Raw genomic sequence first — 24,336 nt, forward strand, 5'->3', positions numbered from 1 at the left:
TATTATTTTAAACTAAAGCCCAAGAAAGCAGCGTAATAGCTAGTGTATACAGGTCTATGAAAGTACTTTGGAGTAAGCCCGGGAAGGGTAGGTATAGTTGCAAATAGTGTTCCAAGGGGTCCTTCTTTAAATAAATACTTATCTAGCACACAGGCTTAACTAAAACTCTGTTATAAAGGAAGTTTTAATTTTTAATCAAGTGTCAGTAGAAAGTTAAGAATCAAGAGGTTTTAGTAATTTGTTCAACGCCACTTCTTGCCGTCATTTTGAAATTAACATAGGCGTAGTGGGCCCAGAAAGCAAATCTGATGCCTTCCTGAAAGAGCGAGCCACATTTGTGCCCTGGGTGGGATCCCCTCTTCAGTAGAACATTACATTTTTTCTTAAATGCAAAATGCCTGTAGGTTTTGCCTTTTACTTTGTATTTACTTTTAAAATTGCACTTGTTCACCTACCAGTGTTTACGAAATCCTGTTTGTGGGATGCTTTTTCTATAATTAAAGTGTTATCATTTTTGTGTCTGTACTGTTTTTTAGTAGAAAATCAGAAGATGTTAAAAGGGACTTAAAGAGGTGGTACCCAGATTGCCCAGGACAGAGCCTCTGCCTTCCCTAAAGGGGATATGGGGCCTACCGTGAGCCTGCGTGTGCTTTTTCACCCTGGTGGTACTTTATAACTTACAGGTACCAGAGCCCTTTATGGGCAGCCTTCTCTCAAGGTCCTGGTTAACCTGCATTCAGGGCCCCTTGAATGCCCATAGTTCCTCAAATCCAACTAAATGGGACTCCACAGGGCCAAATTCAGAAGGGTAGGGAAGCCATGAACATCTAGTGGTGGTTTGAAGCAAGTGAGGAACAATGACAGAAATGAAAGGTAGGTTAAGGTAAGGTGCAGTCCTGGCACGCACCCAGGAAACAGTGGGAGAGCCTCTTGCCCATTCCTTGGTCTCTAGGATTTTGCCCTCCTCCAGTCAACTGTCTGCTGGGCTTCCTCAGTGCGCTTAGCCTGGGAGCTTATTGGTAACAGTGACCACCTCAAAGGGTGCTAAAAGCCAACCTGCACCTCCCAAACAGGCCTCCCTTTATCAGACAGACAGCACAAGGGATAAGAACAACACATCCTGAAGACAGATGGCCTATGTTGAGTATTTTGTGCCAAGCATTGTTTGGCCACAGATACATGCCATCAGCTCCTCCTTCAAGGGTCTTTTATAATCATATGGAGCAGAAAGACATATGAACAGTCCAGGTCACTCAGGAAACCCAAAGGGATAACCAGTTTTTGCTGTGAGGAGTAGAATAGAGTTCACAGAAGGCTTCTAGAAGTTATGCATGAGCCAAACTGTGAAGGACAAATACTAGGCGGTTTGGTTCCACGGCGTGAGGGGAGATGTTCCAGGCAGACTATATGAGCAGTGATGTAAAAGTGACATGATTGCTTGGGTGACAAGGAGATAAGGCCATGCCAGAATAAGGAAGGACTCTTGCAGCTCAGACAAAGGTGTTCAGACTGTACTATGTAAACTGCTGGGAGCCCTAATGGGGAGAATGACATGATCAGACTTGAAATTTAAAAGAACTTCTTGGCAGCAGTGAGGAGGACACGCTTAAACAGGGAAAAAGACCAGAGATAAGATGGTCAGCTAAGAGACCACTGCAATGGACTCAGCAAGAAATGATGAAGGCACTGGTAGAAAGGATGGCCATACCCTGGAGTTTGATGGTACATGTAAGAAGGCACTAAGGTTTCTGCCTTGGACAACTGGGTAAAATGAGCTAGAAAAAAGGCTATGGGGGCAAGAGGAGTTCCATTTGGTCTTCAGTTTGAGCCTGTAGGAGGCCTTGTCCAGATGGTGATTTCTAGTAGGCACTTGGCTGTATGGAATCTAGAATTCAGGGAAGGGGTCGAGGTCGGTCAGAAGGACTTTGAAGACCTCACCACAGAAGTGATAGTTGAAGCCACCAAGAGATCACATAAGTGACAAGAGAGCAAAGGCAGAGAGCTCCAAGCAGCACCAGCATTTAGGTAGTGGACAGAGCAGTCATCAAGAAGGAAGTCAGAGAGGTGGGAGGACAGTATAAAAAGTCAACAGTGTCAAGTATAGCAGGTTAATCAAGTAAGATGAAGACTGAAGAGAATCTAGTGGATAAGGCAGTTAAGATACTGGTGACCAGAGGAATGATTATAAAAATTTACTATATACATGGGATAATGAATACTAACATGTTTCGCACATGGGAGAGATACTAGACTGGAGTGAGTTGTAGTGGGAGAGGGAAATGAGGAAGTAACAGAAGTGATTGCAGAGTGTTCCTTACCGCATTCTCCACAAAGTAATACTGTTATGGATTGAACTGTGTCGCCCAAAAATGTGTAACCATTTGGCTAGTCCATGATTCCCAGTACAGTGTGATTGTCTACCATTTTGTCACTTGGTGTGCTTTTCTTATGTGTTGTAAATTCTACCTCTATGATGTTAGTGAAGCAGGATTAGAGGCAGTTATCTTCAAGAGGCAGAACTCAATTTACAAGATTAGGTTGTATCTTGAATCAATCTCTTTCGAGATATGAGAGAGAGAAGTAAGCAGAGAAAAACGGGGACCTCCCACCACCAAGAAAGCAGAGCACGGAGCAAAGCGTGTCCTTTGGATCTGGGGTCCCTGCACTAAGAAGCTCCTAGACAAGGGGAAGACTGGTGACCATGACCTTCTGCCAGAGTTGGCAGAGAAAGCCTTCTCCTGGAGCTGGCACCCTGATTTCAGATTTCTAGCCTAAACTGTGAGAGAATAAAATTCTGCTAAAGCCACCCATTCGTGGCATTTCTGTTACAGCAGCACTAGATGACTAAGACAAATAGTTTTAACTCCACCCCCTTATCCACAGCACCAGGCCAGCCTCCAAAACTCTGGGCTCACTTTTTTTCCCTCTGCCAAATCACTGCTACTTAAATAAAAACATCCAGGAAGCTTCCTAAGCCCCTCACAACTCTGGATTGGCTTGTCAGTACACTAACACAGTAACTTGTCAGTTGGTGCTGCGTTCTATTAAGCCACTTGGTGGGTGTTCTCTCCTCAAACCTATCTGTAGTTCAGAGCCACAGCAGGCTCCCTAACGCATCCCAGAGCATGAGATATTGAGCTCAGTACATTATAGGTGCGTAAATGTCATTTGGGCAAGATGTTTTTGTCTGAAAAAGGATCTTGGAAGCTGTTCTGAAGTCAAAGTTGGCTTTGATATTTGATAGAGCAATCCAGAGATACAAATGCTACCTAAGAAATGAAAGTATCATTCACTGAATCCTTCTGAATTCAATTTAAAGTGTAATTTGAGTTATACACATAGGTCCAGGAAGGCCAAACGGGACAGGGTGATTCAGGAATGTGCTTTCCAAGGAAATGATTCAGAGAAAACGCATGAGAAGTTGACGGCAGGGGACTTCTATTGTGCCACAGGGATGAGTTCTGAAATTAGCAACCTGCCAGACTAGAACCTGAATATTTCGAATGTTTCAAACCTGAGCATGAGTCCTGAATAATATTCTAATGTAGTCCTGAGTCAGGAAGAGGCTGAGTGACACTCAGTACCCACTTCCATTTCAGTAAGTGCTAGTTTCAGTTCTATCACCTTCTAACTCCCCCAACTGGAGGAAGGAGTTATGTGTCAACAGTATCAACACTGAGCCTCTGTTTCTCAACATGTTTCTTGGGACCCATAAGCCTTGAAAAGACATTACCTACTCTGGCTAGATTTAGCTTCCCTCTGCCTGTGCCTCCTACCCTCTGTGGTCTTTGACACCCCTCTTCTTGCGTCTGAGGCTCCTCTCCCAGCCAGAAAAGGGGCTAAGTGGGACACAACAGGACTTCTCCATTACATACCTCAGAGACAGAACCCTGCTCTGGTGGGCTGGGAGGGCTGAGAAGTCCCAGCCTGTGAGCTCGTGAGATACCTACTTGACCCCAGGATGGGAAAAAAAGGGGGCTGGGCTGGAAACGGCTGTACAAAGAGTCCACCAGGTGACAGCACATGTCAGCTGTCTCCTCTTGGTCTTACTGCAAGGGCAAGGGGAGGGCCCACTGCCTCAAGCGTGTGGGACTAACATCAGTCTCTTTACATGGACAGCAGTCCAGAAGACTGGCTTCCTGGGAACAAAAGAGCCCAGTCCAGCTTGCCTGAGTCAGAAAAGAAGCACCTTCCATAAAGATAGTGATGCAGTGTGCCCCTGGTTTACAGACAATGGGGTTAAAAAAAAGCTACCAGCACGGTGCTCTTTGAATTACAAGCTAAATGGCTTTAAAAACACACTTCCACTACTGTTTTCATACAGTTTATTCAGAAGTTTTAAAGTTAAAATGCGGGCATTTTCCCCTAAAACAAATTATCCCTGCCACTCCCCCACACACAGACTTGACTACCACTCCAGCTACTTCTCTCTACCCATGCTTACCACACACTCTTGCAACACACCCAGAGGTCAAAACCTGACTATTTGGTAATACAAAAAGACTACAAAGTTACACAAAAGAATCCCATTTACTTCCTTTTCACTAAAAGGCAATGAATGAAAGATTAAGGGGCAAACACATTACCTTCATCCAGAGTTAACCTTCCCTACCATTCTTTTTTCTTCCTCTAAGATGTAAGCTAGGACATACTTTCCTTTCAAAGCTGACTTAACAACCTCAAGCCTGGCAGAAAGCAGTCTCCCAGCTGTCGCTTGGCCATGACTCTCTGCAACAGGCAAAGTTACCAACACAGGTGCAAATGATGCTTTAAGAGTTATCAAAACTTAAAAAAAAGTAATAATGCATTAAAAGGGAGCCTCCACACTTTCCTGACACAGCACAATTCCCCTAGAGGTGGTGGCAGCTGTGAAAGAGAAGGCACTTTGTGCTAAAATTCAGAGGGTCTTTGTGAAAGAACGCTGCAGCAGAGGCCCAAGCTGCAGGCGACCCCTTAGGGTGGGGAGGAGTATCCCCCAGGAAGGCATCTGCAAAGGAAAAAAAATTTCAATCATGATTCCAAGGCAAAATGGTTACTTAAAGTTAGGGGAGGAGAAATACCAAGAGAAGAGAAAACACAGTTGCACCAAGGATTAAGGACTCGGTGGCCGGCTCTGCACTTTGTACTGGGCTGGTTCCTTCACCGTGCCCAAGGAGGTGTGGGAGGCTTTGCAGAAGCAGGAGCAGCAAGCACCTCAGCCAAGTGTCCCAGGCTTCCTGCCTCTGCCTGGGCTCTCCTTGTGTGAGAAATGAGTTCTTGTTGGCAACGCTTGTGGGTACTGCTGGACCACAGCAACATTCGCCTTAGGGATTTTCCGATGCAGCCGTGAAGAAAAAGTTTGGGTTTTCCACATGGTCCAAGACTCCTTGGCAATACCCAGTGGCTTTTTGAGCCTTCTTGAGCAACAGTGCACCAAGCTAGTATCCTCCCCCCGCCCATCAACACTCAGAAAAGCAGCATGAGCATTTCAGATGGGAGAAGGGCATATATCAGTGGATTCAGGGTCTTTATCCTAGTACCATAAATAAAGTGCACCATGAAGGGAGGCTATAAAAAGAGCCACTCGCCAGAGGCCGAGGTATGGGGAGAAGCGACCATCGCCACCCCTTCAGAGGATGGAGGATCATTTCCTTCAGCCAGAATGCTGGCTGCTTTATCTCCTTAGTACTATTATTGCTTTATTTCCATAGTACTATGGGACTTTAACTATTAAAAAAAAAATACTCGGTAGGCTCGGCGGATAACACATCACAAAATCACAGGAACTGGCTGATATCTGACAAGTATACATTACAATCCCAATGATGCTGGATGATGGCTGTTTTTCCCCTTCATTCTGATGAACTTAGGAAAACATAAGTTTGTTTTTTGTTGTGTTTTGTTTTGAATACCTATCAAATTGGCTCATGAAGCTTCTAAAGAAGCAGACCAGCTATATATGGCTGATGTAGTAGAAATAGTTGTCTTTGTTCTTAAAGTTTTCAGATGCACCATGGAAGAGAATCCACTTACTATCACGTTTCAGGAGACTTTACCATGGCAACTGGTGAGTTTCATAAAACTTCTTGGAAGCTCTTTTAAAAGTGTGTAAGAGGAAAACTGTGACGTTGTACGAAGAACTCTGCTCAAGATCCCATGTCAAGAGTACTATTTTGCTGCTTTCATGTAGGAAGGTATTGCCCCCCGAGCAGTCAGGCCTTCAAAGCGCTTGTACGTGTAATTGATAAAGACCCAATCTTTGTTCTTGTAGTCACTCTCGGGGTGGTTACTTGTGGCCACTGGGAAAGAAACAGATGTGAGAGTTGATTTACTGTCTTACTCCAATGGTAAGAACGTACCACAGTTTCTATGTGGGGAAGGTTATTTTTCACCAAGAATTTTTTTTACATTTGCCTGCCTATATTTTTTGAATTTCGTATTTCTTCACAAATATTTTTTGAAGTTTTATTTTCCCATTCCTGTCATTTTGGGTTACCTAACGTTTAATTTAAAAAATAACAACAAACTGATCTTTGTGACTTACCGAACCAGCTGAGCAGTCTAAATATGGGGTTTTTATTCATTTTCCATTCAACAAGGTCTCACCACTACCCTGCATTAGCACTGGAAAAATACTAAAAGAATCCGAAGAAAAGAAGTTCCTCTTCGTGTTCTCCACCCTGATTGGGGGAAATAATGTGCTTAGAAGGCAACAGAAGGCGGTATTGGTGGTATTATTACCTGTTGGCTTAAGAATATCAGATTCTGGAAACTCATCGAAGTTTGAGGTATCATCAATGCTTTTGATTTCAATAGATATTGCAGCAGGTCTTTCTCTGCCAAGAACAGACACGCCAAAAATTACCATGGTTAATAAATATATGGATCATACTAATCAAGTCTATCTCCAGAAAGGATCTCTGGTTTGATGTGGGGAAGACTGTTCACCAGCAGGTAGCATTTCTTTTCTTGAAAAAGCTTGTGACTCTGACAAGCTGAGAGCCAACTGACTACACACAAACTAATAAAAGTAACTCAATCATGCATAGGTAGGAAGAAAAACAGGGATAATAATAAGAAACTAAAATTCAAAGTTACTATACTCCCCCGAATGCCTGCTCTGTCTGCTAAGAAGAGAAAATGGACCTCAAAGTGTTCCCTCGTCTATGGCTCTGCCCTTCCACTGGAGGTGCCAATGAGTAGGAGGGTAGCTAAAAAAGCAGCAGTAAGGATGCAAAGATAAAATCAACATGGTTATGAAATGAATGAAAACTTCATCTTCTGTTTAGCAACCAACAAATGCTGAGTGAGAAGGCCTAGGGCCACAGCCGGTGTCCAGGCTCTCACTGCCGTTGGCAGAACTCTACCACCGTAACAATTTTCTTTCTCCATGTCTCTATCTCCATTCTGCTCTACGCTGCCCCCAACCCCAATCCTTCTTCCACTCCTTTTCACCCTTCTCGATCTCCCAGTGACAGCCCCCAGCCTGTGGACAGGAAGAGTCTTGCTGAGGGTCCCCAGTGATAGAGAAGCTGTGGAGTTTTAGACAAAAGCAAGGGCAACAGGCTTCTTAGATGCTCCCTTCACTGTGAAACCCACATTCCATTTCACTTTGCAAACAGCTGCTGGCTTCAACTGACCCCAGAGCACATGGCTGACAGGAGTCCCAATTCCCAGTCCTGACCATGAATCAATGAGAATCAGGAAAAGACCTAAATGCCTAAGAAGCTTTCTTCCCTTACTTGGCTTGACAATAATGGTGCTTCCAAATTAGTATTAGCCAAACCATAGACTTTCTGAAATAATGCTGAAAGCTCTCATATGGATATACCTGATATGTTCCCAGTCAACACCTTCAAAAAAAGAATTACTTTTGATTTCCTCAACTCCAGGGGCTCCAATTCTATGTTCCCATTCACAGCAGAATCTGGAAAAGACAGGTCTTTCAGCAAACCTCAAACAGTCTCTTCAGGAAAAAAAAAAAGGAATAATACCTTTTAAAAGAGGGGAAAGGAGCCCTGGTGGTTCAGTGGTTAAGCAAAAGGTCAGTGGTTCGAACCCACCAGGAGCTCCATGGGAGACAGATGTGGCAGTCTGCTTCTGTAAAGATTCCAGCTTTGGAAACACCCTATGGGGCAGCTCTCCTCTGTCCAACAGGGTCACTATGAGTTGGAATTGACTCCACAGCAACAGGTCTTCGTTCTGTTTTTTTTTTTAAAGCAGGGGGAGCGGCGGGAATAGGAGGAAGGAGGGGCAGACTCAAGAGATAACTAAAACTTAGAGAAAAAAAACGATTCCTTCAAGTCAAAAAGGCTGGGTTGGGGGTATTCTCTGACTGATACCTCAAAATTAGATCCTTGGCTTTCTCAGAGATGGGAACTTCTGGAGGAAAAGTCAAAGTTTCTTTCCAGTTCATCACCTTCTTATATGTCTCTTGAGGGGTCTCAGAACAGAAAGGTGGGTAGCCTGTAATAAAGAAGGAACTTCGGAGCTTTTACACCCCAGAACTTTGACTGAGATTATTCTCCTGAATATAATTTTATAATCTTTTTAATGGCTGCTGGATACCTCTATATGGCCTTCCCTCCATGACAGGGACAGGATTTCCACTCATCCCAAAAAAACATCTAAACCAACCTTTTATTTTCCCCAAACTCCTAAACCCAAAGTGTGCCTCGGTACCACTACAGAGTCAGCTAACAGCTGGAGCTGGGGAGAGGAAGGAGAGCAGGAGTAGAGTTGCAGATGCAGGAATAAGTGTGCCCAAAGATTAGAAATGAAAGGATGAAACACCATCATTATGAAGACTCCATTCTAGGGATATCCTTATATGGGTAAAGTGCTAAACAAGTTGAGTCAGAAGAAAGTATAGGTTTTGAAAGAGACTACGACGCCTCTTTTTGACAACTCTAGGCAAGAGGATAAGCACTCACACACAGTATTACCCCATCTGCCTTCCACTCAGGGTACATCCACCTCCACAGGCATCCATCCAATGTTCCTGAAGACAACACAGCCAAATACCACACCCAGTCATCCACACAGGTTCACTCGGTACTACCATGGATATACTCATTTTAGTACTCGCTGGCCAATGGCCACCCCCACAGATATGTCCCCTAAATACACAGACACACCATCAAACAAGGAGGAGAGGGGTTAGAGGGTTCCATGCTTTGAAGGCTTTGAGAGAGGAAGGGGACAGCAAATTAGAAATGTAAACTGAAGAACGCAATGCCCAGTTAAAGTGTGTGGCATACAACGGATGTTTAAAAAATGCCAGTGACTAAAAGAATTGCTAGATGGAGAGGACAAAAGAGTAAATGAAAGAAAAACATTATAAATGATCGACAAAGCAACCACAGGATGCCAGTAAACCTGAGAATCTAGTGGGATACGTTTGATGACAAGAGTTGTCTACCTAAGAAACTTCACTTTTAAAGGCAAGGGAGAAAAAAATGCTTGGCCCACCCCCAGTTGAAACGGATCCTAACTATCAATTTTGGGGTCTTCCCTGGCTGCACAGAAAAGTCCTCGGAAAGCACGCAACTTACCGATCAGCATCTCATACATGATCACCCCAAGCGACCACCAATCACAGAGCTTGTTGTACCCGGTCTGCATGAACACCTCGGGAGCAATGTAGTCAGGAGTGCCTACTGTGGAGAAGGCCTGAAACATGTACCACACGTTAGAGAGGCCCAGGCAGGCAGAGGGTGCCCAGAGTCCTTTCAGAGGCTAAAGGCTGCCAAGACCACCTGGGGACACCCGCAACCTAAACAAGTACAACTGCCCGGTAGCTAACACCCAGCTGATCTGCCAGCGAACCTTCCTTTTCCGGCCTGAACAATGACGGTTTGTTACTGAGGTTTCTCCTAAGTACAGCCAAAGCCCATAGTTCACTGCGCCAAATCTCTATCATAACAACTAGTACCATAATTTACTGAGCACCCATTAAGTGCCACGCTCTGTTCTTGGATATGTGCATATAAGCCTATTTCATCCTGACAAAACTTCTGCAAGGAAGACCTTAGCAAGCCCAGCTTTGTAGATTAAAAAAAATGTGATGCCCAAAACGGCTACAGGATTTGCCCAAGGCCTCAGAACCAGTGATCAGAGCCATTCTGGAAATTAAATACCTTGCTCTCAATCATCCCTCTTTCTACCATATATACTCTTTAATTTGAGAAAATCCAAAAGGTAAGCTTTACTATTAAAAGCTAGGTCAAAGGTTTATAACTCACTTGAAGAAATGGCTCTGAGAGGCATACTTTCTACACTCCAGGAATTTACTCTCACAGACCAGGGCTACAAAACACTAGGAAGATGTACAATCAAAGCCCTCTAATGTGTTAAACATATGAGGTTTTACCACATGTAAGGCTCTCATCTAGGTGCTTTAAATGTTGTATGTTTTAAAATTAAAAATTAGGGCTGTGCTGTCTTTTTAAAAAATATTCTGAAATATTACAAACATACAGAAAAAAAGCACAGGCAATAAACACACCGAAAACAATTAAAGTTCTGCCCCATATGACCCCTCTTCCTTCTCCATGGAGGGGCACACACTCCCCTGAAGTTGCTGTGCTGGTCTCCTATGAACAGCTCATAATAACAGGCTCCTAAATAACATGTTACTTTGTATATATTTAAAGTTTTAATGAAGGGTTTCTTACTGTAATGCATGTCTATAATGCTATATTAGGATTTTGAGATTTATTCATATAGCTCTAGCTCACCCATTGCTCTTCTGTACTACACTATTCTGTTATATGAGGAAGTCACAATTTCATTATCCATTCTCCTGTAAATGGACACCTACATTGCTTCCATGTCTCACTATTACAAATAACACCTGAAAAAACATTTTTGTAATACCTCCTTGGAAGCAGTATTGCTGATCTTAAATTATGAGCATCTTCAACTTTATCAGATAATCTTCCAGTTCTCCTCCAAAGTGGTTATACCTATTTTAACTACCCTAGTGGGGGTGAGCTCCTAATGCTCTGTATCTTACCAACACTTGGTTTTGTCAGATTTTAAAGTTTTTACCAATCTGATGAATATGTAATGGAATCTCCTTGTTGTCTGAATGTGTACTCTCTTATTTCTAGGTTGAACAGTTTCATACGTTAATCAGCCATTCAGGTTTCTTTTTTGTGAATTCTCATTCAGATCCTTTGCCCATTAATTTTTTCAGTTGTACTTTTTGATTCATACAATTTCACTGTAAATTCGGAACACTAATCCTTTGAAGTTTTATATATTGCAAATATCTTCTTCTAGTCTGAGGCTTAGCATTTTTATTATGGTTCTTTAAATGATGTAATATTTGTCATATGCCAAAAAAATGTGTAATTTACGGAACTATGAAGTAGAAAAATGCAAATGAATACCCATGAGTTCAACTGAAGAGCAAAATATTGCCAATACCATTGAAGCTACACGTGTACTCCTCTCCAGTGCCTTCCCCTAGGCCGCTCTTCCTAGCCACTATGCTGAATTTCATCTTTATCATTTTCTGCTTTGAAAAAGAAATTTAATTTTGCCACCTCTCTCTAAATGATATATAATTTTGCTTATTCATGAACTTTAAAAAATGGTATCGTTCTATATAAAGGTTTCTGCTATTTGATTCTTCCCTTCAACATTACATTTCTAAATTTGATCCATGATGTCACGCGTACCTGTAGTTCAATTATTTTCACTGCTGTAAAATATTCTACTCCACAATGTAACCATTTTCCTGTTGACAGACACTGGGTCACTTCCAGGTTTTTGCTATTATAAAAAATGCAAGGAACATTCTCATACACGTCTCCTGGTGTACAACTGCAAACTTTCCAGGGCACACAAGGAGGAACAGAATTCCTGGGTTGTAGCATGCACCTGAACTCTGTAAGGCAATTCCAAAGTAGTCGCACCATGTGGTTGTCTTTTCATTTTGTCTTTTGACATACACAAGATTGTCTTCCTTCACAGTAGTGGCATAAATCAAGTTTTTGTTTTACAGTTTGTACTTTTTGTATCTTATTTAAGAAATCCTTCTTTATGCTGAGGTCACAAACATATTGCCTTATATTTTCTTCTAAAAATTTAGAAGTTTTATTGTCCACCTAGAATTAATTTTTGTGTACACTATGAGGTAGGAATCCATTTTTTTCCAGAGATAATTGTACATTGTTGTCTTTTAGATACAAATATTAACATAAACACGAGATTTTTTTTTTTAGATTTTTAGAGCTTTAAGGTCCAACACACGGATTAGGCCCTCCCTAAGACAAAGAAATATTTCCATTCTAATCGTAAATGTTAGGAACTACAGACACCCTTCAATTTAGAGACTAGACTTACTCCAGCAAAGCTGTGTGTTAAGTAAATCCTATTTGTTCAAAGACTTATATTACAAAACCAGGAAATCTATCTCCACAGGAAAATAATTCCTTCAAGATAACAAGATATTAAAAAACTCTCATACAAAACTGACTTGATTTGTAAATTTCCACTTAAAGCACAATTAAAAAAAAAAAACTCGCATACATATATAAAGTAAGCATGGTCAAAACTGGGATGTAAGAGTAGGCAGTGCTCTCACTCCGGGACCTGGGGTCCCTCCATAAGAGTGTACTTTCATTTGACTTCACTTTCAGGGCAAGGTGGTCCTTCCTAATCTAGGTACTCCCCCTCCCCAAACCTCTGTTTTCCATACCAGTGTTTCCTCCAACTCCAAGCTTTTAATGCCTCAAATCCTGTACCTTTCTTTTTCCTTTTGTTCTCTGGGTATTTACAGTATCTACTACAGCTGTACTCTAAAAGAGCTTTCCGGTTCGTTGACAGTCATTTCAACCCACGATGTGCTCTAGTCTTATCATTTTAGAGATTTAGGGGAAATAAAGCAATTTAATTCCTACTTAATCATCTTCTGTAATTCTACATTTTAAAAACAAACAAAAAAACTACATAAAATAATACTCGGGAAAAGTGTGCTTCTTAGTTCAAGTAGATATTCAAGACTAAATGGGCAGTTCCTGCCTGGAGGCAGGATGAGAAGGCAGAAAGGGATAGGAGCTGGATGAATGGACACAGAGTGGGAAGGGGAAGTGTGCTGTCACATTATAGGGATTGCAACTAGGGTCACATAACAATATGTGTATAAATTTTTGTTTGAGAAATTGAGTTGTAAACTTCCACCTAAAGCACAATTAAAAAAAGAAAAACCTAACAACGGTCGGATGCCTATGTGTACTTCATCCCTCACCTCTGTGGTTTAATAACTTAAAGCAGACTCATACCTATTTCCTAACCAATTACTGGGGCCTAAGGTTACTCCGGACCAGCAGCTATTTAAAACATTACAATATGATGTAAGCAGTCAAGGAATAAAGTTAAAGTCTCGACTTTTTCCAACGTTTCGCAACAGTCTGAAAAGTAATACGATAAATGAGCAACTACATAGGTTAGGCTTAACCCAGAGCAGTGAATATCTATTAAGCATTAACTAATTGTCAACTTTCATCTTGGTACCAGACAAATGAGATCACTTTTGAAAGGCCAAAGGAACACAGCTAACTTACTTTTTGAAGACTGATACCAAACCCATTGCCATCAAGTCAATTCCAATTCATAGTGACCGTATAGGACAGAGTAGAACTGCCCACAGGGTTTCCAAGGTTGTAAATCTTTATGGGAGCAGACTGTCACATCTTTCTACCATGAACCAGCTGATGGGTTCGAGCTGCCAACCTTTTGATTAGCAGCCAAGCACTTAACCACTGTGCCACCAGGGCTCCTTTGAATACTGACTAAGTGGCATTATTTTCTTCAAGTTTTATCAAAAGGGGTAATATGAGGATGACCTTAATATCTTTCCATGTCTAGTGGACAGAATAAAAAAGCAAGGGCCTTAATCACAGCATGAGGGTCTTAGCTTATTTAGATTTTTTTAAAAAAACCTTTTCAATTATTAAAGCCCATCTAGCTAACGCCAAACCTAGAAATGGTGAAATCTCCTTCCTCGTAGATCTATAGGCAGTTCCTAGTAAGCCTGACATGACTCTCTGATGCGTGTCAAAAAGCACAATGCTTGTCCCAGATTATGAGGATAATTTAAGGCACCTAAGCTTAATTACCTACAAAATAAATGTCAAACAGTAACCAAAGATTAAATCCTGGCCTGCTTTTAAAAAAAAAAAATCACAAAAGCTTTTCTTACCTTTCAAAACAGTCTCCCCAGTGGAGAGTCTCAACCTTGACAACGCAGGAGAATCACCCAGAGTCCTTTTAAAAGCCAGATGCCCAGATTATACCCCAGTCCAACTCAATCAGAATCTCTGGAGTTGGGACCCAGCTATCAGCCTTTTTTTTAAGTCCCCCAGGTGATTCTGATGTGCAACCAAGGTTGAGAGCTATTGTTCCATGGAGGGCCACACTAGAAGCATGTGACCAAATTTGCTTCCGACACTCCCTAACCCTCAACAAGCCATGTAAACAGGTTTTCGGTCACATACAGAATGTAGATGTCTGAACGGTATCAGAGGGCCTGAGGAAAGGAGACTGTGTTGTCACTAACTGTACCAAACGTAAGTATCCCCAAGTGAATTCTGGAAAAAGACATCAAAGATTCATTTCAGTTACTGCATCTCCAAAGGTGCCTGGTTTAACTTAGTGCTTCTCCCAGGGACCAGGTCTGACACAAAAATCCTAACACTCAAAGCACAGGGCTCAGGGCCACTGATGGGCCTCAAATAAATTTTAAAAAATACAAGCCCTTCCTTTGATTCTTTCTTAAACAATCTCACAGGCTTCCATTTCACACAGGAATGGCAGTTACTTACTAGCAACCTACTACTATGTGAGTTATTAAAGGCACTAACTCTTTATACTCTAAGTTAAAATTACCATGTTACTTGAGTTTATAGAAAACTCTCACTCAGTATTTTGGTAAGAAGTCTGGCTGAAGCACAGTATTTGGCAGACCTGCCAAGTTACTACTGTCTACGCAGACGAGACGTGCCACGGTCTACACGTAAGTTTTATCTGTGCATGACCGTCATTCTCAGTCACAGGTTCCCGCTGCTGCGCTTCTTGCTGTCTCACTGTCCTCTGTTAGTTTAGCTTTACCGCAATCAACTTCATTTGCTCTGGGTTTCTGGCAAAGCCGAAGTACGTAGTGATAAGCATTTTTATTATCTCTGGCCAGTAATTTGCCAACAACTAAATATCAGGAAATGTATGCTGTACTTCAGATATGAACCAACTAATCGGCTCTTGTTAAGAATAAGAGTCTGCCTAGATGGTGATACTTCACTGGTGAATTTGTACTGTTTAAATAACTTCCAATGTATTATCAAGGTAAGTGCAATAAAAGCACTTATTTTTAAGCTTGTGGGGCATAATTTTATATGTGTATATACTCAAAAACACTTATAAATAATAAGCATTTCCCTTATATTTCTCTCCAATTTTTATCACCAATTTCTTTATTCCACTGCAAAGTAGGGAAGTATGGGGCAGGAGAACTGAGTCTTGACTTGCCTAAGTGGATCAAACCTGTAAAAGTTTGAGAACCACCACCATCAAGCTCTAAGTAGGTATTTGTATTTAGTTTCATTCTGAGAGTCCTTCAGCTTAACTGTATAACCCCTTTATGATGATAAAAATAGAGAAAACGTCAAACAGGGAAGAAAAGAGTTGTCACCAATGTAAAAGGTCAGAGTGAAGTCATCCATTGAAAATGTCATGACCAAGGCAACTTAGTACCTGCTCTCCTTCAGGAGATCCCTTTTGGTGCTACCAACACAGTGACACTGTTCTATTAATCTCGCAAGAAGGGATACGCTACAAACACTCATCAAATACAAACTTACATACTTTTTTTAACTTATTTGGTTTGTAGTATTTCAGAAGCTACAGGTATTACTTACTAGCTGACGTCTATTTCTTTTCCAGGTTTCTGCTTTTCTTTTGGAATTCATGTTCTGGAAAGCTGAAAGTAAAGAAAACAAGTTGTAGTCCAAGTTCAGACAGGAATGGTTGACTATTTGTCCAGGCTCTGGTTCAAGCTACATGAAGTCTTGCTTTTCTGTCAGTAATTCTATCAGTAATTCATCATGACACATTTCCCAGCAAGTCAACAGGCCCAAATCACAGACTCCAAGCCTTAATTTAGAGAATCATACCACAGAGTTCTAATTAAATAGCACTTCCAAGTGGGTCATATAGCCTGACAGGAGATGGAAAAGCTTAATCAGAACTACAGGACATTCAGTCTATATCAGAAATAAAGGTCCCAAAGTTGACCTAAAATATTCATATTTCCTCAAACACAAATTTCAAAGAGTAGTAATTGTTGTATTTCCAGGACTGCTGAACTGATACGTTTTTTGACACAGGCTTCTCTAAGACGACCGGTAATGTTATTACAGTTTCTATAGTTTGATAGTGCTCAAGTTAAAGTATCTTTAAGAACGTTAAAGATAAGGTTCTTTCTGCCATGATAGAAAAACACCTACGGTAAATCTAGTCTGGAGCTGTTCCCCGGACTTCTACTTTTGCTCGCCCCATATTCATCCCAAGTAACCTTCCCAGCAGAGCTCCAAATAAAGCTTACTCTGACTTCTGCCTTAAACACACTCAGCAGCACTCATCTTGCCTCACCAGGCAACACAGGTCAGTCAAACCTGGGAAGGCATTTTTATTCTCTGAAGACACGTGCTTCTCCTAATCTGTCCTGCTTAGTTTGGTTACCAGGGGAATGGCTCTCCCAGGCCCACTTAAGGGACAAAAAGGCCAACACCACTGTCAACACTTACTGAAATCACTGGGGAGGCTGTGGTTCAGATTCCTATAAAATTCTGTCCTATGTGCTTTTTTCAGTCCTGTGCAAAGGCCGAAGTCCGAAAGTTTCACATGGCCCTACAGGGAAAAAGAAACAAGATGATGGGTGGGCGAACATTCACGAATGTGGAACAGTAGCTTTTCCAGGCTCCTCCCAGACTCCGTGACATTTCCACAGCCTAAGTATACTCCCCCTTTTTTCTTTTACTACAGGGAAACACAAGTAAGAGAAAATAAATTTTTCAAAGATCACCCCAAATCCTACCATACTAATAAAACTATTTTCATTTTTGCGTTATCTTTATCTTTGTCCAAATACACACTTTTAAAAATAGCTGGACGCTCCATAACATCTAGACATAAGTTTACTACCTCTTAAACTAATTCAATCAAATCGTCCTCTGTGTTTCTAGGTGTTCTTCAAAATTACAATTTTTAATGTTTTACACAATAGTCAATAAACTTAATACATTATTGTTTACCTACCCACCCCCCCAATCCTGGATGTTTACTCTATTTTCAATTCTTTGCTTTCACATCATGAATGTCAGCCTTGGGAACCCTATGGGGTAGTTCTATTCTGTCACATAGGATCGCTATGAGTCAGAATCCACTTGATGGCACACAACAACGTGGCTCTGATTGCCCCTGTGACAGAGTGGGCCTGTCTAACCACACCTGGCATAGAGGAAAATCTTCATAAATGCTATTAAATGACGAGTAACTTAACAAATCTTTGTTCATAAAGGTTTTTCTCCTTTTGAATTATTTCATTAGGATAAATTCCAAGGAGTAGACTACTTCAAAGACAAAGGGAATAAGCATTATTCTCTATTTTGTTAAATGCTGCCATACAGTATTCCAATTATAAGCCTCTGGCTTTATAGCTGTCTTTACAGAAAACTCACACCTCCTAGGAGTCAAGCACCACAGTCAGTGCTTCAAACCTGTTGCCTCATTTATAACTCTGAAGCCACAAATCGCAGGCTCAGAGAAGTTAAACAGCTTGCTAGTGAAATGGTAGAACCAAAGCCAGAAACCAGTCTATGCTCTTTCCCCCCAGGCCAGAATCACTTCTTCTCTCCAAACCTCCCTTCCCTTATCTGCAAATTGGGGATAATAACATCTTCCTAGCAGGAATGATGAGAATTAAGGCATGTGAGGCTCCTAACATAGTGCCTGGCACACAACTAGCCCTAAGTAAGAGGGAGGTGTCCTTGGGGTGCTGAAATCTGAAGTAGATGAGGTGGTGAAACAAAACAGAGAGAAGGAATCCTGATGTTTATGGATCTACATTGCTCGTAGTGGTGGTGTTGTTAGGTGCCGTTGAGTCAGTTCCGACTCATAGCGACCCTACGCACAACACAACGAAACACTGCCCAGTCCTGAGCCACCGTTACAATCATTGTAATGCTTGAGCTTATTGTTGCAGCCACTGGGGTACTCATCCCTCCAGACAACACGTCCAACGTATGTAAGACACAGTCTCGCCATCCTTGCCTCTAAGGAACATTCTGGTTGTACTTCTTCCAAGACAGATTTGTTCATTCTTTTGGCAGTCCATGGTATATTCAACATTCTTCACCAACGCCACAATTCAAAGGCATCAATTCTTCAGTCTTCCTTACTCATTGTCCAGCTTTCACATGCATATGATGCGATTGAAAATACCATGGCTTGGGTCAGGTGCACCTTTGTCTTCAAGGTGACATCTTTGTTCTGCAACACTTGAAAGAGGTTCTTTGCAGCAGATTTACCCAATGCAATGCATCTTCTGATTTCTTGACTGCTGCTTCCACAGCTGTTGATTGTGAATCCAAGTAAAATGAAATCCTTGACAACTTCAATCTTTTCTACCTTTATCATGATGTTGCTCACTGGTCCAGCTGTGAGGATTTTTGTTTTCTTTATGTTGAGGTGCAATCCATACTGAAGGCTGTGGTCTTTGATCTCCGTTAGTAAGTGCTTTATGTCCTCTTCACTTTCAGCAAGCAATGTTGTGTCACTTGTGTAACGCAGTTTGTTAACGAGTCTTCCTCCAATCCTGATGCCCCCTTCTTCTTCATATAGTCCAACTTCTCGTATTATTTGCTCAGCATACAGATTGAATAGGTATGGTGAAAGAATACAACCCTGACGCACACCTTTCCTGACTTTAAGCCACTCAGTATCCCCCTGTTCTGTCCGAACAACTGCCTCTTGATCTATGTACAGGTTCCTCATGAGCACAATTAAGTATTCTGGAATTCTCATTCTTCATAATGATAATTTATCATGAACCACACAGTCGAATGCCTTTGCATAGTCAATAAAACACAGGTAAACATCCTTCTGGTATTCTCTGCTTTCAGCCAGGATCCATCTGACATCAGCAATGATATCCCTGGTTCCACATCGTCTTCTGAAACCAGCCTGAATCTCTGGCAGTTCCCTATCAATATACTGCTGCAGCCGGTTTTGATGATCTTCAGCAAAATTTTGCTTGCATGTGGTATTAATGATATTTTTCTATAATTTCCACATTCAGTTGGATCACCTTTCTTGGGAATAGGCATAAATATGGATCGCTTCCAGTCAGTTGGCCAGGAAGCTGTCTTCCATATTTCTTGGCATAGACGAGTGAGCACCTCCAGTGCTGCATCTGTTTGTTAAAACATCTCAACTGATATTCCATCGATTCCTGGTGCCTTGTTTTTCACCAATGCCTTCAGAGCAGCTTGGACTTCTTCCTTCAGTATCATCGGTTCCTGATCACATGCCACCTCTTGAAATGGTTGAACATCGACTAATTCTTTTTGGTATAATGACTGTGTGTATTTCTTCCATCTTCTTTGGATGCTTCCTGCGTCATTTAATATTTTCCCCATGGAATCCTTCACTATTGCAACTCGAGGCCTGAATTTCTCCTTCAGTTCTTTCAGCTTGAGAAACACCAAGCATGTTCTTCCCTTTTGGTTTTCCATCACTCTTTGCACGTGTCATTATAATACTTTACTTTGTCTGCTCGAGAGGCCCTTTGAAATCTTCTGTTCAGTTCTTTACTTCATCAATTCTTCCTTTTGCTTTAGCTGCTCGAAGTTTGAGAGCAAGTATCAGAGTCTCCTCTGCCATCCATCTTGGTCTTTTCTTTCTTTCCTGTCTTTTCAGTGACCTCTTGCTTTCTTCATGGATGATGTCCTTGATGTCATTCCACAACTCGTCTGGTCTTCGGTCACTAGTGTTCAATGTGTCAAATCTATTCTTCAGATGGTCTCTAAAATCAGGTGGGATGTACTCAAGGTCATATTTTGGCTCTCATGGACTTGCTCTGATTTTCTTCAGTTTCAGCTTGAACTTGCATATGAGCAATTGATGGTCTGTTCCACAGTCGGCCCCTGGCCTCGTTCTGACTGATGATATTGAGCTTTTCCATCATCTCTTTCCACAGATGTAGTCAATTTGATTTCTGTGTGCTCCATCTGGCGAGGTCCATGTGTATAGTTGCTGTTTATGTTGGTGAAAGAAGGTATTTATAATGAAGAAGTCATTGGTCTTACAAAATTCTATCATTTGATCTCTGGCATTGTTTCTATCACCAAGGCCATATTTTCCAACTACTGATCCTTCTTCTTTGTTTCCAACTTTTGCATTCCAATCGCCAGTAATTATCAATGCATCTTGATTGCATGTTCGATCAATTTCAGACTGCAGCAGCTGATAAAAATCTTCTATTTCTTCATCTTTGGCCCTAGTGGTTGGTGCGTAAATTTGAATAATAGTCGTATTAACTGGTCTTCCTTGTAAGTGTATGGATATTATCCTATCACTGACAGCATTGTACTTCAGGATACATCTTGAAACATACTTTTTGACGATGAATGCAACACCATTCCTCTTGAAGTTGTCATTCCCAGCATAGTAGACTATATGATTGTCTGATTCAAAATGGCCAATACCAGTCCATTTCAGCTCACTAATGCCTAGGATATCGATGTTTATGTGTTCAATTTCATTTTTGATGATTTCCAATTTTCCTAGATTCAAACTTTGTACATTCCAGGTTCCGATTATTAATGGATGTCTGCAGCTGTTTCTTCTCATTTTGAGTGGTGCCACATCAGCAAATGAAGGTCCTGAAAGCTTTACTCCATCCACGTCATTAAGGTCAATTCTACTTTGGGGAGGCAGCTCTTTCCCAGTCATCTTTTGAGTGCCTTCCAACCTGGGGGCTCATCCTCCAGCACTACCTCAGACAATGTTCCACTGCTATTCATAAGGTTTTCACTGACTAATGCTTTTCAGACGTAACATAGACTGCCGGGTCCTTCTTCCTAGTCTGTCTCAGTCTGGAAGCTAAGCTGAAACCTGTCTTCCATGGGTAACCCTGCTGCTATCTGAATACCCGTGGCACAGCTTCCAGCACCATAGCAACACGGAAGCCCCCACAGTACGACAAACTGACAGACACATGGGGGCTACATTGCTCAAGGTTACACAATTACAAGTGGTGGGGCCCAGGCTTGAGCCCCAGTGACTTCACCATCTGTGGTCTTTCTGTGAAACCATACACACTGCCTCCTTCAGGAATCCTCAGGCTTTAATGAGCAGGGTACAGGAGCCCTGCTCAGATGCGTCAGGTGTTGTTTTGTTTTGAAAGAAATTCCATTAGGTTGGCTATATGTGTGCAGCAAGGTAAGCTGCCACACAAGGACAGTTTAGAGCTTACTAACTTGCTTATCATTTTTTCAGAATTTGCAAATAACTTGTTCTACAAGCCAAGAAGAGAGTTTAATTTACAGTTCTCATGATTATATATTTTACTTGGATATCTCTAAGAAAGGATTATGTCTTAAAAAACAGCCCCTGGAGCAAATGCTACTTAAAGTCTAGACTTTCAGGGAGTTCTGTAGTTATTCTGAGTAATCAGCAGGAACTCAACACTTATTCATTTTCACTTCTACAATCTATGTGATTGAACACATAAATGAGGTTGCTCGTGAAGAGAATTTTACTTTAAGTCTGGGTTAGCGTATTGAAAAGGGCAAATCTACAACTAACAGGGTCCCCCACTCCCCCTCAGCCATGTTGAGTCCCCAAATTCTTGGCCTTCAATATGTTTGTTGGACCAGAGCATAGACCACATTACGGCACCTAGGGCATCTAAACTCAAGACCACATAAAGTAGGGCTAGTGGTTTATTAAGATTATATTTAAAAAAAAAAAAAAAAGAATATATTGGGACTTAATGAACAGAAAAATATTCTTTTTATTTAGTATTCAGTTTTTAAAAGCAGAGTTGCTTTTAAAGCTATTTACTTTTTGGATGCTAATTTATATAAATTATTAACACAAAAAGTACGGATGCTATTATGACAAAGTCGTGGTTATCTTTGAGAGATGAGATTGTAGGTGATTTTTCTTCTTTATGACTGTTTATATTGTTCAAATTCTCTTTGTATATGCATTATTCTTATAATAAAGGAAAAAGCTATTAAACAGAAGAAACTGTCTGACAAGACTTCTGCCCTCTTGAAACAGAAAGATAAAGGTTTTCAAAAAAAGCAGGCAAAAGAATTCAGGTATTTGCCTATAGTTACCAAAAAGACAGCAGGAAAGAAAAACACCCTACAAATTAAATTTACTTTTCTATTAAAAAGAAAAATCCAGTCAAGACAACAAGTGTACATAACAGAACATTCTAGAATTTTGGTGTTGGAAGGGACTTCATAACATCTCTTGATCAATATATTCATTTTATAGATAAGATAGGTCCACTGGGTGAAGAGATTTGTCAAGTGCTATCCAGCAATTTAGTCTGCAGCACATGAATTCCCTACTAATTCACTATAAGCTTAGGAACCAAACAACTAAGCATACCTACATGTCTAAAGATAACTATAAACAGGCCATTACAGAGGCGGAGCTGACTCTTCTTTAAGCAAAGGGCATCGGATTTGGAATCTAAACTTTTTTTCTTTTTCTCTATTGAAAAATTGGGGGGCTATGTTTTTTTTTAAGCCTCACTTCCTGGTCCTCGGTTGGGTTCCTCACCCACTCAGGAGGTGGCCCAAGAGAGGGGCTCTCAACAGGCGATGCATTAGTAGTTAATTACACGCTAAGAGAAGATGACTATCTTTGGCTTTATTACAAAATAACCTTCTAAATCAATTTTGTTCTTGATCATTTTCAAGAATTTATTTTTAAGCGCAACGTTCAATCAAATCATAAAATCACAGTATATCATTCAAGCCTTTCAAAGAAAGGAAGTGAGAGCAAACTTACCTGTAGAAAAAGTAAAAAATATAAAAGGCAGCTTACAGCTCCACTCCTGTGATTACCAAAGGGGTGCAGGTATTAAAGCAGAGGGTGCTCTGTTCAGTAAATGCAAACTGTTCCTTCTTGCTACCCCTGCCCTCCCTGGGGATACCTTGCTGTCCAGGAGAAGGTTGTCTGGTTTGATGTCTCTGTGGATGAATCCAAGCTGGTGAATGGAGTCTATGGCTAATACTGTTTCTGCTATATAAAACTGAGTCTCCTCTTCGGTCAGGGTGTCTTTTTTCATCAATAGGGTCATCATGTCCCCTGGAGACAAAAAGATACAAAGCCACCACACACACACACACACACACACACACACACAAACAACCCATGAGTAAGTGCCAGTTTTCAGTTAAGTCTTCCCTAACTGCCAACATAAGACAGGACTAAGAAGCAGGCCTTTGCTGTGTTCCAGAGACTGACCCACACTGCCAATATGGAGGGAAATGGTAAGTGGCTTCTAACACTTGAGAGGTGAAAATCCAAGCCCTAGGAAGCAAAGCGCTTTCTCACACCTAAGCTGGCTGATGCTGACCACAGAGCTGTGATTTACATTTTACTTGTAGAAAAAAAGGAAATTTCTCTCATACCAGAAAAAAAAAATATATATATATATGCATATACATACATATATGTACATATGTGTATATGCAGGATATATATACGTGTGCAAGATTTGCTTCAGACTGGGGAAAAAGCTGCTTTTCATTTTCCACAAATATCTATAAACCTCTCTCTTCAGAGCTGGAACTAAATGGCACTTCTGAATAGGTTGTATTGCCATTGTTAGAGAGAGATGTTAAAACGTCAAACAAAAATGTAAACGTTTTAGGGTTGCTGAAAACAAGCTCTTCAATTTCTGTTTACAAAACACAAGAACACAAACAAACAAAAAAAAGATGGGAAATACATAGCAAAGTGTTAGTCAACAAAAGCTAAAATGAACTGAAAATGCTATATACTAGAATGTGTAATAGCTGTCTCCCAGAAGTGCACACTGATATCTCCCAAGATCAGTGTTCTTTTTCCTCCAGTGTTTTATTAAAGATATTTAAATGTACACAAGAATGTTTGATGTAACTTTTAGAACACAATATCAGTATTTTGGCAGTTAAAATTTAAACTCTTTAATTTTCTGCAAAGTCAAAATTTAGTTCTTTCTACTTAATACCAGCATATAAGATGGGAGAAAGATTCTGACCCTAACTCAACAGTTAATACAAA

General features: G+C 41.0%; 1 protein-coding gene across 9 annotated transcripts in view; it reads right to left on the reverse strand.

The window, feature by feature from the left end:
• Nucleotides 1-4,308: 4,308 nt before the first annotated feature.
• Nucleotides 4,309-24,336, reverse strand: part of STK38 (serine/threonine kinase 38) — a 66,461-nt gene continuing 46,433 nt past the window's right edge. For 6 of the 9 annotated variants that reach the window (XM_023546287.2, XM_023546285.2, XM_064285285.1 and 3 more), the window contains 8 exons: nucleotides 23,222-23,376; nucleotides 16,791-16,893; nucleotides 15,903-15,964; nucleotides 9,534-9,651; nucleotides 8,322-8,445; nucleotides 7,811-7,906; nucleotides 6,721-6,815; nucleotides 4,309-6,278 (listed from right to left, as the gene is read on the reverse strand). In XM_023546287.2, coding sequence (XP_023402055.1) covers nucleotides 6,148-6,278; nucleotides 6,721-6,815; nucleotides 7,811-7,906; nucleotides 8,322-8,445; nucleotides 9,534-9,651; nucleotides 15,903-15,964; nucleotides 16,791-16,893; nucleotides 23,222-23,376 — 884 coding nt within the window. In that variant the 3' untranslated portion in view covers nucleotides 4,309-6,147. Of the gene's footprint in view, nucleotides 6,279-6,720; nucleotides 6,816-7,810; nucleotides 7,907-8,042; nucleotides 8,446-9,533; nucleotides 9,652-15,902; nucleotides 15,965-16,790; nucleotides 16,894-23,221; nucleotides 23,377-24,336 lie in introns of those variants that run through there. The other 3 variants (XM_064285282.1, XM_064285286.1, XR_010321999.1) reach the window with 3 other exon arrangements.

Source organism: Loxodonta africana, chromosome 1, assembly GCF_030014295.1.
Source record: "Loxodonta africana isolate mLoxAfr1 chromosome 1, mLoxAfr1.hap2, whole genome shotgun sequence".
Classification (NCBI taxonomy): Eukaryota; Metazoa; Chordata; class Mammalia; order Proboscidea; family Elephantidae; genus Loxodonta; species Loxodonta africana.